Source organism: Tiliqua scincoides, chromosome 3 (genome assembly GCF_035046505.1).
Source record: "Tiliqua scincoides isolate rTilSci1 chromosome 3, rTilSci1.hap2, whole genome shotgun sequence".
Lineage (NCBI taxonomy): Eukaryota > Metazoa > Chordata > Lepidosauria > Squamata > Scincidae > Tiliqua > Tiliqua scincoides.
The window spans coordinates 187,352,925-187,370,904 of record NC_089823.1 but is presented as its reverse complement, the minus strand read 5'-3'; the positions used below and the strand labels follow the sequence as shown (position 1 = coordinate 187,370,904).

The following is a 17,980-nucleotide window of genomic DNA, read 5'->3' as shown; positions in this document are numbered from 1 at the left end:
AATGAACTTGAGTCCCAATTAATCCTTTTACATATGCTCCTCACACCCAAGCACTCTTTGTTTGGACAAACATCTTCCTTAGCCAGTGACATCTAAATATTTAGATGTTTAAACATGAGAAAAATACATGATGTAAAAAAGCACTGAGAAATACTTCAGTTAAATATTTTGGATCTATCTGCAGCATTTATTTTAAAACTTTGTATCCTGCCCTTTCCTGTTCCAACAGGGAAGCACATGTTCTAGGATTTGTGACACTTTAATATTTAAATTCAGGTAATAGACAAGAGAAAGCAACTGCAAGAGACAAAAACTGGTATACAAGCAATTGGAAACACCCAGAAACAGAGTTTGTGCAGTTACAAGGTAGAAAATTGATCAAGGCACCACTGCCTCAAGTATTTGACAGTCGGTTTGCTCATGCGCAGAGAGCATGTTTGGATTTATTATAGATTATTTCAGTCTCCATGGAGAATAATGAATATTCTTCACTTAAATGTAGGTCTGCCCCAGTTTTTTTATAAACCAGTGGTGGGGAATTTTTTTTAGAGCAAATGGAGTTGGCAAGGGATAGTGACTCTTTTTCCAAGTCCCCTACTTACTTTACCATAGCTTCTCCCCCTACTATGAACAGTTCTAACCCAAGTTCTTAACTTCAGCGTGAATTCAGTTCAGTGTGCTATCAAGAACAAGCAGAGATGCATACACAGAAGCAATGCAGTACCTGCAATCGTCTTCTTTGGAGAGTCAGAGAAGCTGGACATCCAAACTTGAGAGTCCAAGAAAAGAAGCAGCAGAGAAACAAGAAGAGCAGAAGAGGCATTAGAAAAATATAGAGAAGTACAGTAGTTCTTGCAGTCCTATGAATTACAGAACAGCTCCAGTTCTAACTTAACCCATTTTTGCCCGGCCCACAGGTGTACACATTTGGTCCCTGTTGCATTTATGCAACTTTGGGCAGAAATGGCTTAAACAGAAGGTACAGAGAGAAATTATTTCTGTAAGCCTCACAACTCAGAAACTTGAATATGTTGACAAAGGAGAGCATTAGAAGTCATAAAGGAGTTCCTATGGTAGAGCTTTGTAAACATCAGAAATAGATTGTTAAGATTGCCTAAGTATTTCACAACAACCCTAAGCAGAAGATTTTACTTGACAAGATAGAAATGATTCACAAGATCTTCCAAATATAAGGGGGCCCTGCTGTGCTCCCCTCGCCTTTGGAGGGTCATTTGAGCCCGCAGAGGCTGTGCAAGTCTTTCCACAGCCTCTGCCGGGCTCAGACTGAGCCTCAGAGTGAAAAAAGCAGGCTTCCCCGAGTCTCCCAATGCCTTGTAAGGCATTTAAAATGTCACTTCCGGTTTTTTGAAAAACCGTAAGTCATGTGTTTTTCACTTTAAGGCTCAGAAGACCCTCCGAAGGTGAGGGGACCAGAGCTCCCCTTGGCCCCAGAGGGTGGGGGCAGCATTTGCCCATATCCACAGTTTTATTTAACTTTAGGGTGGTTCTGGAATTGAACCCTTGTGGATATGGGTCCATGGCTGTATGCAAGGAAATGGATTGAAGCCATCCACACTGCCTTTTAAGTTATGGCAGTCCTTTCAGAACTCAGCTTGGAGGACACCATACAAAATTGGCTAGATCACTTGAATCTACTCTGTCATTAGCTAACACAGATCAACTAAAACTCACTCACATTCATCCGCACACTGCCAATACTTGTGCATAGGTATGTTTAATTACAGTGCAGCCAGCTCTCAGTATTCATGGCAGATCCATTCCAGGATCACTCACGGACGCTGAAACCAGTGGATAATGGAATTTGGGGGTGGATGCCATCCCCCATGTTCAGGAAGTGGCCATGTGAAGCTTCCCCACACCTCTGAAGGTCCTAGAAATACCTTTCCATATTTTTTTGAAAATCAGAATTGTGTTTCTAGGCCTTCTGATGTGTGGGGAGGTTGCAGGTAGCCTTCCTGTGCCTCAGACCATCTTCTAGATGCAACCAGAAGACTGTTCCAGTCATGTGCAGGAGGTGCAGGTCAGGTCAAATTTGACCCAATTTGTTGGGTCCAATCCATGGACCCCGAATTCATGCATAAAGAGTACCGACCTGTATACACTTTTTAAAATTAAAATTAAATTGAGTTACTATGCATTGTTTGAAAATTATACATAATATTTACTATCATAACCTCTCACCCCTACCATCCAAACCAAAATTAGAGCATGATTAACTCTTCTCAGTCCTATTAGCTGACAAGCCATTGAGTTAGTTATTTTACCAATGAAAAATTGCAGCACAAGCAAACCAGGTTATTATATGAACTAAACCTTCATTAAGGTGTACATCCTGAAAGCAGAGGAAATGGAATAGAAATATGTTGGCCTAAGAGACATACAGAAGTGGAAAGGGCTATAGACCTTAGAAGGACTAAGTCAGGGGTGTCAAACTCGTTTCATACAGAGGGCCTAAGTTAGCATTCAGGATGCCTGCTGAGGGCCAGACGAGATGTCATTAATCAGAAAGTGACATCATCAAGCAGCTGATGGCCAGAAATCAGCACTTTGTTCTCATTAACTGTAAATGATAGAAGAGAAAATATGATCAAAATCTTGATCATATTTCAAGATATAGGAGAGCCCACTGCTCAGCAGCACTGCTCAGCAGCTGAGAGCCTGAGGGCTGGATAAAAAGCTTCTGGGGGACCACATCCTGCCCCCAGGCCTTATGTTTGACACCCCTGGGCTAAGTAGTGAACCTCATGCTTTGCCAAAATAAGTTCGTGGTCCTGCTGCAGATACAATAAGGGGCTGAGAGCCCAAAGCTGAGCTCCTTGAGTGCATGGCTGCGGCGGCACTGAAAATGGCTGCCACCACATCCTCCATGCCCACAGCAGCCGCTGGGGGCACCTTGAGAGAAGGGCTCTCTTGTCCCCTTCCCCCAGGTAAAGGGAGTAGCCCTGCAATGGGACTACTTGATTCACTGCTGACCAAAAGGTCAGCGGTGAGGTAAGAGCCTTTGTGTCAGGCACCAAGCCTGACGCGAAGGCTCAGGATCCGGTGGAGCGTCACTCCACTGACCTGCTGCCTCCCTCCCTAACCCCGCCATGCCTCCTCCCCACCCTCGTAACATCTCCTCCCCCCACGCCCCCGCTTTCCTCTCCAGTGCTCCATGTGACCGCAAACGGGCGGAGTCTGGGCACCTCCTTAAAGTCATCACTGGATTAACTAGATGATTGCTACAGCAGACTTTTTAGACTAAAGCATTGTTCTTTAATAACTGATATAACTGTTCTTTTATAACCTGCTGCCTTTCTAAAATGAGAGCTCTACACAAGTCCAGCTTCCTTTTTCTGTAGGAGAATGCAATTGTCACTATTGTATATAATTTTTGACAGTGGAAAAATTGGTCATGATGGTATTATTTTAAGCCAGGGATACAAAAAGCAGAACATTACTTCAAGCGTTAGCTTTATTGGTGAGGCCCAACTATCACAGGAATATTGTCTTCAACGCAATAGCTATGGACCTGGAGCGCCTGGGAAAGGATAGAAGCAATTCCCCCTCTCTATGTTACCCTGCTATCAGAACTGACCAAGAGTAGAGTTGAGGAATCTGCAGGTTGCTGCATTTCCCAAGATTACATTCCTTGGTGCTGTTGGCATAGTTCACATACCAAAGTGGGCCAAAAGATTCAAAGACCAAAAGTACTTAGGTTTTGATAATATAAGGTGATGGCTTTGACCAGAGCCCAAATGGAACTACTATAGATCCTGGAATACTGTTATCCCATCATAGCCTCTTAATTGAAGCATTTTGTTATGTTGCTGGGAAACGGTGCTTAGCTCAATCACTGGTTAATTACATATACATTCCTCAGTAAATTTCTATCTCTGAGAGAAAAGGCACATCCTCCACTGTTAATGTCTTGACTATAGTCCCACACATAGGACACTTATGTATGTACAGTGGTCAGAGACAGCTGCAATGCTCCAGAACATTGTTACTTAGATATTCCAGAGCTGAGCTCTGACAATGGCTGGGGAGATGGCCTATATTTTTTTGACATGAGGTTTTTATTTTAGAAGGAGTTCAAGCATAGCTCTCTCTCTCTCTCCCTTTCTCTCTCTGTATATATGTAGTATGTATGTACACACACATACTGTTGCTTGCTATTGAGGTTTCTCTGGATAAAGAGAAACAGGAGGTGACAGTATAATGAAATAAAGCCACAAAATAATTCCATCCAGGGAAAATACTTCAGAACTCCCCAACTACCCCAAACAGAGTTTGCACTGCTCATGCCAAACCAATATTGAAGGAGCCAGAAAAACAGGCAAATGTTGAAAAATATCTGGAACAAGAAAATGCCTAGAGCTTAGGATTCTATTAGAACCATATGCTCTTGCAGTGGCACAGGATAGTTTAAACCCCCCCCCCCCCAAAAAAAAAATCCACTAGTACACAACTGACCTACTTGGGGAGGGGGATTGAGATTTTATCCTTGAACTGCACTTTGCAGGAATAGCTGAAGTGTAACCAAGCTTTTCACACAACTGCCATTTAATCTGATTTCCCTGAATGCTAATTGGTTGTAAATTTTTAAATGAAGCCTTTCTCCCCCTCTACACAAACACACCCCTTGTCAACAGCAGCTGATCCAAGGCAGAGCACAGGAGGCAGGGACTGAGCAGCCGGCAAACGGTACCACAGACTTCCAAATAAAAAGATATATGCCCGTATAGCAAGAACACCAGAACTCTCCTCGTCTGACAGCAGCTAGACAGAGATGAGAATGCTTCTGAAAGGGAAGACAGCTAGCATATTTCAGCTCTGAACATCTGTTTAGCATTACTTTTAAAGTTTTTTTTTTTTAAAAATGGTATAACATTTATGTTCTAATTGGCCCCAGCCTCTACAACCTCCCCACCACTAACAATAATAACGTATAGTAAACCATCAGTCCCACTGTGACATAAGCAGCAGGGCAGGCAGACCAGATGCTATAGAACCAAAGGTTTAGAAGGGTTCCTTTTGGACTTGGCATTGTGCTACGGATGAACAAAGGAACTAAAAGGAGTGTGAATCCCTCTCTGCTCCAACTGTGTATGAGCTTTCTTCATGAACAATGGGGGGGGGAGGGGTGCTATTTTGGGCCCAGAAGTTCTAAATGGGCTTGGAATGCTTTGGCACATGCAGTTCCTAAGTGGTCTTCCAAGAATATGCAATACAAGAGTGGGTAGTTGTGAGCAAGTACCACTATTGTCACTGGAATTTAATTATGACTACCTTACTTTTCACCCAACTCATTTGACAACACAAATCCCAGCACTTTGGTCTGGACATGGAACTGGTGTCCACAGCTCTGGTAGCTATCTCACATGCCATAAGGCAGGAAGTTGTCACCTTAAAGAAGGTGTCTGTTCTACAAGATGAAGTGTCCTACAAGAGAAGATGCACACAACTGGAGGTGGAGCCTCATGCTGGCAATATAAGTTCCCAGTAGAAGTAGTAGGGGTATGCCACAGAATTTGCAATACCACAATTGGCAACCTCCACCCCATCAAGGAGAATAAGACTGGACTAAAATGCAGCCATCAAGAATGACTAACAGTTGCTTGGACCCCTTTAACTCCTTACTTGGGGGGTAAAGAGAATGTGCTCCCATGAGCCACCAGTCTCACCATACTAGTTTGATGAATGGTGGCTAAACAGGTGCAGAAAAGGGACATCAGCTCTAAATACTTCTTGGTACAAGTGTCAAATGAACAGTGCCATTGTACAGGTTTCCAACTAAACAAGAACTGGTGGTATTATGAATAATGGAAGTACATATTATACTTGGATGATGGATATTATGAATCCATCATTTGTGATATTTGTCAGGATCAATAAACTGAGGTTTGACCTTGGGAGACTGTTTTGAATCCTCCTTCAGTCATCCAGAATGTGATGGTGCCTTGTCACATGCACAGCACTCATTCTACCAGGTTTTTTTTTTTAAGAACAAACAATTATAGAGCACTTCACACATTAAAAGTACTATAATTTACTTATTGTTTGTTACTGAAATTTCTATCCCATCTTAGCCATACTCAAGCTATACACAAAGGTGGTTAGAAATATTAACACCAGACAATCAATAATCATAAAAATAAAAAGCAAGATTATTAAGCAGTGTAAAAGCAGCAGCAGACACTGCATAGTTGCAACTGTATTTACCAAAAGTCTCCTGAAACACACTGTTTGTACCTGCTTGCCTTGCGGCAAGCAGAGATAGGTCCAGGCGTGCCCCTTAAGAGGCACTTTCAGGTTACAGTGCCACTAAAACCACCAAAGAAGAGACCTTCTTTCTGGTGCCCACCCACCAGACATCAGGCAGCAGAAGGATTCAGAGAAGGGCCTCAGAAATGGAACAAAGTTTTCAGTCAGACTGGTATTAGGGATAGGTGATCCTTTACCATAATACTGTGGTAAAGACTGTTTAAAAATGTTCTGCTCTATCCTACACTACTGCTTTTAATCTCTTCAAAAGGGGTTTCCCCCTGAAGAAGGATGTGCAGATTGCCTCCAATAACTGTACATTAAATGACTTGCCTGGAACGTCTCCCTACCTTTGCAGTATCAATTCCACAGTCAGGGAATCCCAAGTGTCAAATATTCTGGACCGAATTAAACCCACCTTGTATTAGATTTGTTTAGTGCCCTTGTCATCCTGCTTCTACATCTAGGAATACCACTGTTTTGTATCCACTCTGTTCAGAATGTATGCATATACAAGGACTCTCTCCACCACTATAGCACATTACCCTTTCAAGCAAGAATCCAGAGGGATAGCAGCTCTTAAAGACTAACAGGTTTACAATTCCTCTGATGATGTGAACACTGCTCCACAATAGCCTTTTCAAAATGAGCAAAAGCAGAATACTGAACCCCGATCAACACTGTTCCATGTGGAGCTCTTCTTTCTCCATCTTTAAGTCATTTGCTTCTTGGCCTGTTACAAGTTCCGTCAGTCCTGCCCCCGTCCCACCGCAGACCAATCAAAACCCAACTTGCTTGTGCCACGTAAACAGAACGCCTGGTGTAGAATCTCTGCTTGCACACAAACTGCTTGGAAATGTTCACATCTGGCATTCATGTGACCAAATGGTGCCTCAGAACTGATCACATGGGCTCCAAAGGCTGGGGGGGGGGGAGAGTCCAGTAATGTCCAACTGCTGCACAGCTACATGAACCATTTTTCCAGACTGTAACCTGAGCAGAGATATTACACATGCTCTGTGTAAACAGAGGCATATTCTGCATTTATACAATTGGTTTTCAAACACTGTTCCTCTCTGGGAAACAGAGCCATTTAGTCCAAGGAAAGAAAGACTAAAAACTTCCACCTTTGCACTTCTTTTCTAGCATGATTATACCCTGGGTTTAAGCCACCAAAAAGAATCCCAATCTTATTTGAGACATTAGAATCTACAGGATTATTTTGTTTTGTCTGGGCATTTTAGGTCCAGGGGGAGCCAACTTCAGGGAGTCCAGACGGACTGCAAACCCCCACTCCTCCCTGCCCCCTTCCCATATGTTTGCTATATTAAGCCAGCATGCATTCAGATCTGAAGGAGGTTATAACGCTGCTATATTAGGGCCAAGTGGTACAGCTGGATTTTAAAAGAGAGTCTGGATAATTTCAATGCCATCAATAACATTTACAGCTATGCATGCTAGGAGGAAATGGCAAGAATTTGGGTAGGAGCTGAATGCCTGCCAGAAATGGGAAGGAACTTTGGCTCACCACCAGGCAGTATCACTTAGCTGATTAGATACATTTGTAAGGGCTCTCATCTCCCTATGGAAAAGTATAGATCACCACAGAGACCTCAGTTCTCAGAGCCGAGGCAAAAAAACCCAGGCTCTTAACTTATTTTAAGGCATAAAATTTGCTTCTTTTGTTCCAACCAGATGCAGAGACTGACCACATTGTTCCAACTTCCAATAGTTCATACTTTTAGAGCTCACCAGAACTGAGCAACTGGCTGCCTTCAGGAGCCACTCACTTCCATTTCTGGATGAATTGATATTCTAGGTATATTTCCTCTGAGGATAGGCAGTTCTGCTGCGTGACAAGTAGCGATAAATTTCCCTCATCTCAAACTGCAAATGGCTCACCATTTCTGAGCCACATCTGCAAATACTCAATTTTCAATGAAATGGGCATTTAATTACGGTCCATCAACCACTCATATGAGGGGGTGTGCTTGCCTGTCTGCCTGGCCCCCACACCACACCAGGTGTGCCATTCCATTCCCATTTACTCTAGTTGACAATGCAACATCCAAACCGGTCCAAACAGCTTAACTAAGCAGTATTCAAAATGCGTGATTGAGGACAGCTCACAGCCCAATCCTGAGCTCCCAGCAACCAGGGTTGCAGCGGCGCCAAAAATGGCTGCTGCTGCATCCTACGTGCTCTGCAGGCAGCACCAGCGGCTCCTCAGGAGAAGGGGACTTTTGTCCCCTTCCTCTGGGTAAGCTGAGCAGCCCCACAATGGGGCTACTCAATTCTACATCGAGGGTCAGCGTAGAATTTTGAGCCTCCGTGTCAGGCTGGCAGCCCCAAACAGAAGCTCAGGATCTGGTGAAGCAAAGCTTCACCAGTTCTGCTTCTCTCCCACCCTGCTCCCACCCCCAGCACACCTCCTCCCTGCCCTCTGCCCACTTCACCTGCTCCGGAATGCTGCCTCCTCCTCCATGCCCCCACCTACCTCTCTGCTGCCCAGTGGTCCATGCAACCTCCAAGTAGCAGAGCTCTGGTGCTCACTGGGCACTAGCCCAGTACTAGCCAGAGCTGGGCTAGCACCTGCACTAGAGCCCGCAAATGTGCCTTACAGCACATTTTCAACAGTGCGTGCCAGCAGTAAGCCAGCACGCACTGTATAGGATTGGGCCCTTAGTCATTCTTTCTCCCATGCAAGTATGCAGGGATGTAGTGTGCACACACACACATACACAAGTACGTTCTTGCTTGCAAACACTCATCCTTGCGAATTAGCTGCAAATGGCAGAAGATGTGAAATTCTTGTTCATATTTCAAAGTATGAGAGAGCCCAATTATAACGGGGTCCAGATAAATTGCTTCCTGGGGCCACATTCGGCCTGTGGGCCTTATGTTTGACACCCCAGCTTTATTTAGTGCTATTCTTCATGGGATCTTAACAATTTGTTTTGTGGTACACAGTTTGGTATTCTTGTTGCGTTTTAGATAGGACTGGGCCAAATGAGGCACAACTTAGTAACCTCAGATGTTGGGATATGGTGAGGCATGGACTTAATGAACCTGGTCCATGTACACCTGGTCAGAGGTGTACAAGCCCCGTTTATAAAAAGCAAAGAGTCATTTGGTACAGGAAGACCTGCTGCTTGCTGTTTGCTTCATGTCATTCAGCACTTGTCATTTTGACCCCAAGCCAAGGAGCCAACCTCTTTGGCGAGCACATTCATTACCACATTGGGCAAAACAGTTTGAGCAAAATGCTACTTGGCAGGTTTAAGACAGTCTATTACCCATCACATGCAAGTAAAGCAGAGTCCTAAACAAATACCTAGCAGTGGACTACATCCCAGTTTCAACATGACATCTTGGGCAGCATGCCATTCCTATATATAAAGGTGCTAATTCTGTATTTCAGTCCCAATTCTCATTTTAATGGGAAGAGGCTAAGTCAGAGTCTGGCTTTTGAAGCACTTGTGGGCCTAGCCTAGTCTTGAGCATCCAACACAGGCACATTATGAAATCAATATTCTCTTTAGATAGAAAACATTTCCCAACACTCTGGTTTGTACTATTTACTTCAAACATTTATAACCTTTTTTCAATCAGTTCAGTTTCAGGTGTTGGGAGGAGCTTTTAGCTTTTATATCAGTATTTGACTAAGCTGTGACCATCGATAGTGTCAGATTAATGTTGGCCATTTTAATCTAGATAAAAAGCAAAGGCAGGTGTGATATTGCGCAATAGCTCCCCATTAAGTGTCATCACTTAGTCAATCCATATAAAAATATTATGAAACAGCCATCAAAAGTGCTCCTCTTTTAATTGAACTGCTTCCTTATACTAACCTTCCAGTTTAAAGTCTCTGGACAATAAGTGCAAAGATATCAACAGCTGTGAGCACTATGAACTCAGAACTTATTCTTGCACTCAGTTATCTTTCTCTTGAAAATGTTAAACTGCAAGAATGATATGATTCAATTATATTCTGAAGATCAACTACAGCTGCAGTTTTCAGCCTTTTCCATCTCACAGCATATTGCCAAGGCACACCATCTGTTTTTGGAGAATTGACAAGCATACCATACTGTTGGGAGGGGGGGCTCACATCCCCAATGGTCCTAATAAGAAATAACCCCCCAAAAAACTCTTACTGCACAACGCTTTATGCACTTTATTAGGATGGCATCCCAATACTGTCAAATTTTATAATTTTTGAAAGTGCAGTTCAGCAATTTTCAATTAGTGTGCCACTGGTGAACCCTTTGTGGCTTTGTGAACGCTTTGTGGCTACACTGAACTACACTTTCAAAAATTATAAACAGAAATTTGACAGCATTGGGATGCCATCCTAATAAAGTATCACTAGAGAAGAATGATGAAACATTCCATCACAAGTTGTCACGTGAACTACTCATCAAGGGTATCCTATGCATGTGGGGATCACTTTAGGTGAACTAGTAGAAGACCTAGCCACCCTCTTCCACTATTGCTCCTCCTATTTCAGTGGTTTTCAACCTTTTTTTGTCTCAGGGCAAACTGACAAGGTACTAAAATTTTCAAGGCACACTATCAGTTTTTTGACAAATGACAAGGCAGACTATGCTGTTGGTGGGAGGCTCACATCCCCCAATGGTCCTATTAATAAGTGACCCTCCCTCAAACTTCCGCAGCACACCTGCAAACCGTTCATGGCAGCGAGACCAACAATGAAATAAGCAGCGATAGGAGGCTCGGCTTGGGAGGCAGAGCTCCAGCGTGCACTGTTCATATGCTCTAGAAAGCCCTCCTGTCCACTCTGAGCCTCTTACCGGTGTTGGTTGTGTCACAACTGGCTTCCATTCAAAAGTTACTGGTGATGCAGTCATCGCCAATTACTTCCAGAGGTAGTTCTAATAGGTAGACAATGCAAAGTAGTATGACAAAAGACAAATGTTGAAAAAAGCTTTCATTTTCAAAAGGAAGATGGAAATGTGAGGATTCAAGGCTAAAGTCTCTGTTCTGTGGAGGCTAATCATGAGAGTCCTTTGTGGGGGTGACAGGAAAAGAATATAGTTCATATGCTCTCTCTGAGAGAGAGCACTTAAGCATTTCACTTAGAAGCAGATCAGAGAATTGAAGGACACTCTTCAGATGCAACTAGTAAATCAAGTAGAAGAGTCTGTAAGAATACCATTACACATGGTCAACATTAACAGTCAACATTATACCTCAAGAGCTTACTATTTCCACCGATCATGTTGCAACATCTCAGTCGTTACTATAAACTGTCATTACTATAAACTGCCTATAAACTGAGGAACAGCATTCTGGAAGAGAAGATTGTCCCCCCAGAAGGACAAGAAAAGTTAGAGAGTTGGCAAATGCGATTTAAACACTTGGTTGGCCATCACCCTCGTGTGTAACCTATGTAGTCCTAGCCCTAAGTCTATCCAATTTTCCTTACCTGTATCTGTAATAAATAAATAAAGCATTATATATTAAAAAAAACAAAAAACACTTGGTTGGCATCAGCTAAAGAGCTGTCACTAAGCCTTGCAGAAGTCGTATTATGCACTTGTGGTTCATAACAATGATGACATTGGGAATTTCAAATGCCGCAGGCCAAAGAAAATCACATAGCAAGGAAAATATTTCAGACTTCTTCGCCCCCACCTCTTGCTTCTAGCTGAAGAAAAATGGAACCTGGATTGCTTGAAAAAGATACAAAGCAGTAAGTATCCATTTGCTTGATTTCTACTAACCTGTCCTCATGTTTTTCCTACTGTGCCAGTTTCAAACTCAGCTAGAGGGAATATATACCAGACTGCTACAAGCATGCCATCTGCAGTTGGGTGGTTAATTCTATTACCTTCAGCAGCAAACAGATCATCATCCTCACCATCTCAACAACAGCTCATTAAGCCATAAAGCACAAGTCATAGTTCTCATGAAAGGGCAGCATCTCAGATACTCCACTGAAGAGAGTATCCCCACATCAGTTGGTCTTTGGGGGTAGAGAGCTGGCACATCAAGACAAAAGCTTCTAGCCTCTTCCCCATAGGCACACAAGGTCAATTTCAGGCATAACCACCACAAACTACGACTGATGTGAGAAATGCTCCATATTTACACATGCATGTGAACAAATGCACATTTCAGTCTAGCAGATAACGCATTTGCAACCTCCATAGTGGAAGATATCCCCTTCTCTATACTTAGCAGCTTGGCAGAGACAACACTCTTCATTTGTAGTATTGTGCTTACAGGCCACACTTCTCAGCCTCTGCATGTTTGCTGCTTGTCTATGGAGGGCATTGCCACAGTGGCACCAAAGGTTTGGCACTACCATCTACAGGCTAGCACCAGATATGCTTCTATTTGCTCTTCCCACCCCCAACATTTAATGAACGGGGGCAATAATGACTGAAGAAAGGCAGATATTACACTGTACCATGCAATAACTGTATGAAATAATACCTTTCTGGTATGTAAGAAAATTCTGGTATTTTTCCTACGTGCCTTAGGGCCCTGATCTTCCAACCAGTTTGCCATACCTTGATCCAAAATAAGTCACATGGCATAGCCAGTTTTCTTCTGCATTTAGGTGTTTAAGAAAAAGTAAGGAAAGATGACCATATATAGCAGACAATTAGGAATGGGTTGTAGGTTAGGTGAGTTCCACCTCTGTTCTAAAGCGAGCTCTACCTCTGAAAAAGTCAGATGCCCTATGACAGTAGTTCCCAAACTTACTGTGGACATGGTGCCCTTCTTCCGCAGCAGCCTCTTTTCCCCAGCTCTCACAGGTGCCACCATCTTGAGTCGCATAAGAACTCACACGATCCAAGATGGCAGCATCCAGGAGAGCTAGGAAAGCCACTGGGAACATCCCGCGGCACCCCTGTAAGTTCACTGTGGTGTATAGTTTGTAAACCATTGCCCTATATTATTGCAATGTTTACAGGTAGAGCCTGATTATCCACAAATTTTACATCAACGAATCTGGCTCAACACAGGTCCCCAGACCTGTGCTGGGCCAGATTCGGCCCAACCTGAACCCTCCGAGGTGAGGGCTTTCTGAAGTCCGCAGAAGCAGAACATCTGCCTGCTGCCTCTGGGGGCTTCAGGTTGGCTCCTGGAGCCAAAATGTGACTTCTGATTTCCCCTCCAGGGGCTTCCCCGGGCCTCAGAATGCCTTAAAAGGCATTCAAAAGTCACTTCCGATTTCCCTCAGGGAAACTGGAAGTGGCATTCTTTTGGCTCTAGGAGCCAGTTTGAAGCCCGCAGAGGCAGCAGGCAGATGTGTGCTGCCTCTGCAGACTTCGGAATGCTCTCTGGAGGGGACTGGAGCACAGGCTGAAAGGGGGCTGAAAGTCGCAGATTTGTTTATCCACGGTTTTCTGCATCTGTGGGGCGAGGGGGCAGTTCCAAGAAAGGATCCCCTGCCTGTACATACTACAACTTTCTATATCATAAAACTGCATAAGAAAGGGTTTGTCATTCTTCAGATACAACAAAGAAGTCTTCTACGCAATGGCTGTGGTGTTTAGAGCTGCACACAATCTGATTTGGCAGAGAACATGAGAACTAAACAAGCTCTGCCTTTGGGCTTTGGTTTGATGGGAAACATTTCCCTTGTCTCAGGGTATGCTGAGATAACATACCTTGATAATGTTTTATCAAGGAATTGCAAACATTGAAGATCCATACCAGTGTGCCTAATATGTCCCCCATTCTCCAGAAATGGGCTGGGGAAGCTGGTTTCATGATAGCAATGCCAGCACCACTTTGGGGCTTTGGGGCAGTCCTGGACTGGACCCCACATGGCACACCACTCACACCCCACAGGTACTGCTGTACCTGTAGAGGCCCACCTGTAGAGGTCAGCCTGACCAGGTGGGCCCTTGGGCAGTGACTAACCTGACATCACCTCTGCATGGCAAAGTGAGCCCTTTATGTGGTCAGTTTATGCTGCTAATGGAAATAACTGGTTGTTGTTAACCTTCAGAAAGGTCATATAGCAGGCTCACCAATCAAACAATGTATACCTACATGCACCTCCAGTGCTGCCATTGTTACACAATTCTGTCCACTTCTGGAGCACATGCAGGCGATCATGAACTGTGTTGGTGTGAATGCTTCCTTGCATTATGATTCAACTGTAATAATATCCAAGGATAAGCTGAAGAAAGTCTTCTTGCTGCCACACCATGCCTTTGAGAAGGTGGCAATATAACTTCATTTTATTTTCCCTTTGAAATGTCTAGGCATAATCAGCTCAAAAGGAAGACTGGGCTTATGTACTTTGCAGTAGTTGTGTAGAAAAGGAATTATTCCCAGAGCAAGACCAGGTTCCTAAAGCATAGGTGTTATTTTATAGAGGTAGGAAAATAAGAAGGGTGCTTTTTTTCCAGACAAGTTTAATTAAGTGATTCAGCACAGCACTTGCTATTCACATGTACATATATTCTGCATGCCCTCGTAGCTACAGTACTAATGTTCTCCCCCAGGATACCAGTGTTCCAATCCCTGCTTGGTCAGGAGTCACTGTCCATAAAGCAGGTATAAAAGGAAGCGAACTTACAAGGCTGTTGTGGAAACAAGACAGACATTATCAAATATTTAAAAAGTTTATTAAACAACTACAGTTGACCCCTCCACTTTACAATGTGTTCACCTTACAATCAAATCACTTTACAATGGAATCTCCACAGTAAAGCAAGGTTCACTGTACAATATGTTTTTGATTTATGGTGGACTGATGATTGCCGCCAACCAGACTTTGTGAGCATATGCAAGCATTTGGTAGTATGTCAGCCAACTGCAGCATTTTTGACATCATGGCTACGTGTATGGAGGAAAGGCTATAGCTGATGCAAAAGCAAGCCTTCCAAGTAGCATCTCAGCCGACAGCTGAAACTTCACATTAGAGGTGGCCTTGGGAGCTGCGGAGTCTGATGAGATACCATTTTATGGTGCTTCTGCAACAGCGTTAAGGCCTGGCACGCCAAAGGAATGTGAATTCTGCCAGCAGTTCCCTTAGTTAGGATATGGGCTTTATTGAGTTCATGGCGAGATTCAAATCAGGGGAATCTTTATTCAAAGCTCAGTCACTTACTCACTACACTACATCAACTCTCTTTATGGAAGTGTAGCAAGCAGTTTTCATTTTAACTTAGCTAGGAAAACTGAAAAATTGAGAGCTCTATCATCCAGACAGTCAAATTGACCCAGAGAAGAGAAATACTGGCAAGACTGTGCTTTCAGAGCGCGATACCATAGTCTTTCGAGACTGAAGGTTGCCAACAAACATGTGCTTTCATTCTTCATATTCCTCAACCTTAATGAGGTTAATTGCCCTGTAGTATTTCATACTCCTTATTTGTAAAATGCTGAGTATGCTCCAATGTTGTGATTTTGTATCCCAATTGCACTGAAAGCACCCGTTTGTTCAGAAATATTTTGTATGTACAAAAACTGACTTCATTATCTTTGCTTCTGTTCTGTTCCTATCCTAAAAAAATGAAATACTTATGAAGGGTTGATTCTCCCCCCCCTTTTGCAGCTGGTGTCATCCTCAAGGTAACTTTCTCACAGTTGCCATTTCTATGAATTATTTGCAGTACGTTTGATCCACACCACATCCATTTAGTGGTATCAGTAGTTTTATTCTAGTGAAGGTTATTGAAAAGAGAGAAACAGCTGTTTAAAGATAATATCAATATTCCCTAGAAACAGTAGCCTAGTCTCTTTAGTCAATATTTGAGATATTCTATTTTAAAAAGGTCTACAAAAACAAACCAAAATGGTAATAAAATTCTTTGAAATACATTCTGGAAATATATATATTCATCCTTCAACAGCTTAAAAGAAGTTAGAAAAAATATTTCTAGAGAACGTAGATACCAGGTGTTGAACATAAAGAGCCTGGATAGGGCAGTTGTTCAGGTGTTAGACCTGGAAAATCCAGGTTTGAATCCCTGCTCAGACATGAGCTTTCCTGGGTGAACCTTGAACCAATCACTCTCTCTTGACCTCCACTACCTCACAGAGTTGTTGTGAAGGCAAAAGGAACTATCTACACCACTTTGAATTCCTTGGAGAATGGGTGATCTAAAAACATGGGGGGAAAAATAAAGGGGAAAATTTGGGGGCTTAACCTAGAAATCATTCCTTATCACTGAGAAATATTAATAATACCTTACCTTATTATGCACTTCAATGTCTGGTAGCCTAGCAAAGTATGTGATCTGAATACAAGATATCTATACTCATGAAACACAAGCAAGTCATCAGTGTAGTTCAAAACCATACTAAACCATAATTTAGGAAAAGAATCCAGAATCCAGGTTCAAGCACAAATATGTTTTCTACTTCTGTTTCTGAAAAACTAGAATTCGTTGTGATATTCTTATACATCCCAACTTATTCTAAACTGGAACAGGAAGCAAAAAGCTTCCTCCCCTCATACACAAAGGGGAAGTGAGCAAGCCCAAGGCTTGCATTTGTTCTGCTAAAGCTAAATCATGGTTTCAGACCACATCTGGCTACTATCTCATCATAATCTTCCTAGCAGGGTTAACAAGATAAATACAGTCAGCTAAAGGCTTAGTTCAATTTTGTCTATGGAAAATACCATTCAGTACCATTTCAGGATTTCCAAGGGACAAATGCCAACAGTCCATCAGGATACCACTTAGTTAAATTGCAGAATATATGCATTCCCAGCAACTGGGTAGCTAATGTAATTAAGCAGGAGCATGTACCATACCAGATAGTAAGCAACAATATTATGGCCAGTCATTCCTGCAAGAAAATGAAATTAGCTTCTACCCTCTCTTGAATTCAGGAGGTCTCATTATTTTTAAAAGACAAAAAAGTTACCTTTATGCTACAAAAAATAAAAGCATCCCAGGCCTTTTACTGACTTGGATTGCTGGTCCCTCTAGCTCAGCGCTATCCAACTGGTAGCAACTCCCAACATTTTCAAGATCTTTCCTGAAAATTTCTGGCCCCATATGCAATATCCTTTTAGCTAAAGAGGTTGGAGCTTGAACCTGCCTTCAAAAAAGTGCTGTTCCTGGAGCATAAAAGCAACCATTTCCATTATGTGGCTCTTTACAGGGACTTGCTAGTCTCTATGGCCAGGCCAATAAAGATTGAAGATAATCTGGTGCTTTAAGGGAATTCGCATACCATGAGATGGGGTGAGGGAGATAAATCACACACCTTCATGTTTGTCTGAAACACATCAACAGTGAAACACAGGACGGAATCCACATGGAAGTAAGGCCAATGTAAAGGAAGGCAAGGCCTCTGTAGCTTTAACTGTAATGTGGCAAAAGCCATTTCAGCAGGTGCAGCTTTTTCAGCCCCACATCATTAGCTGCACTTATTAGCTCCCTTCCATGCAGTTAAAGAGGCAGGGTCCCAAGCTTCCTATATCAGGAAGCAGTAAAGGAAGCCAGGGAGTGGTGGAGAATAGGAAAAACAGATATCATGCATGCCTAACTCGATCTGTAAGTTTACAGCAAAAGACCCCTTTTCCTCCAGAAAGAGACCAAATAATCCCTGGTTAGTATAATGGGGGAGGGGGAATGCAGAAAACCTTGCCTCAACCAGAGATGCTAGACTAGATGGCCTTTACAGGTATTTGAGTTCCATACAATACCATATCACAGAAAACCTATTTAAATATCAAGCAGCCCAACTACTGAATTTTAAAGTTTAT

General features: G+C 42.9%; 1 protein-coding gene across 7 annotated transcripts in view; it reads right to left on the bottom strand.

Moving 5' to 3' along the window:
• Positions 1-17,980, bottom strand: part of SH3PXD2A (SH3 and PX domains 2A) — a 310,946-nt gene that overhangs the window by 99,800 nt on the left and 193,166 nt on the right. For 5 of the 7 annotated variants that reach the window (XM_066619739.1, XM_066619736.1, XM_066619737.1 and 2 more), the window contains exon 7: positions 725-769. The exons of the other annotated variants lie outside the window; for them this stretch is intronic. In XM_066619739.1, coding sequence (XP_066475836.1) covers positions 725-769 — 45 coding nt within the window. The remainder of the gene's footprint in view (positions 1-724; positions 770-17,980) is intronic. 7 annotated transcript variants of the gene reach the window in all.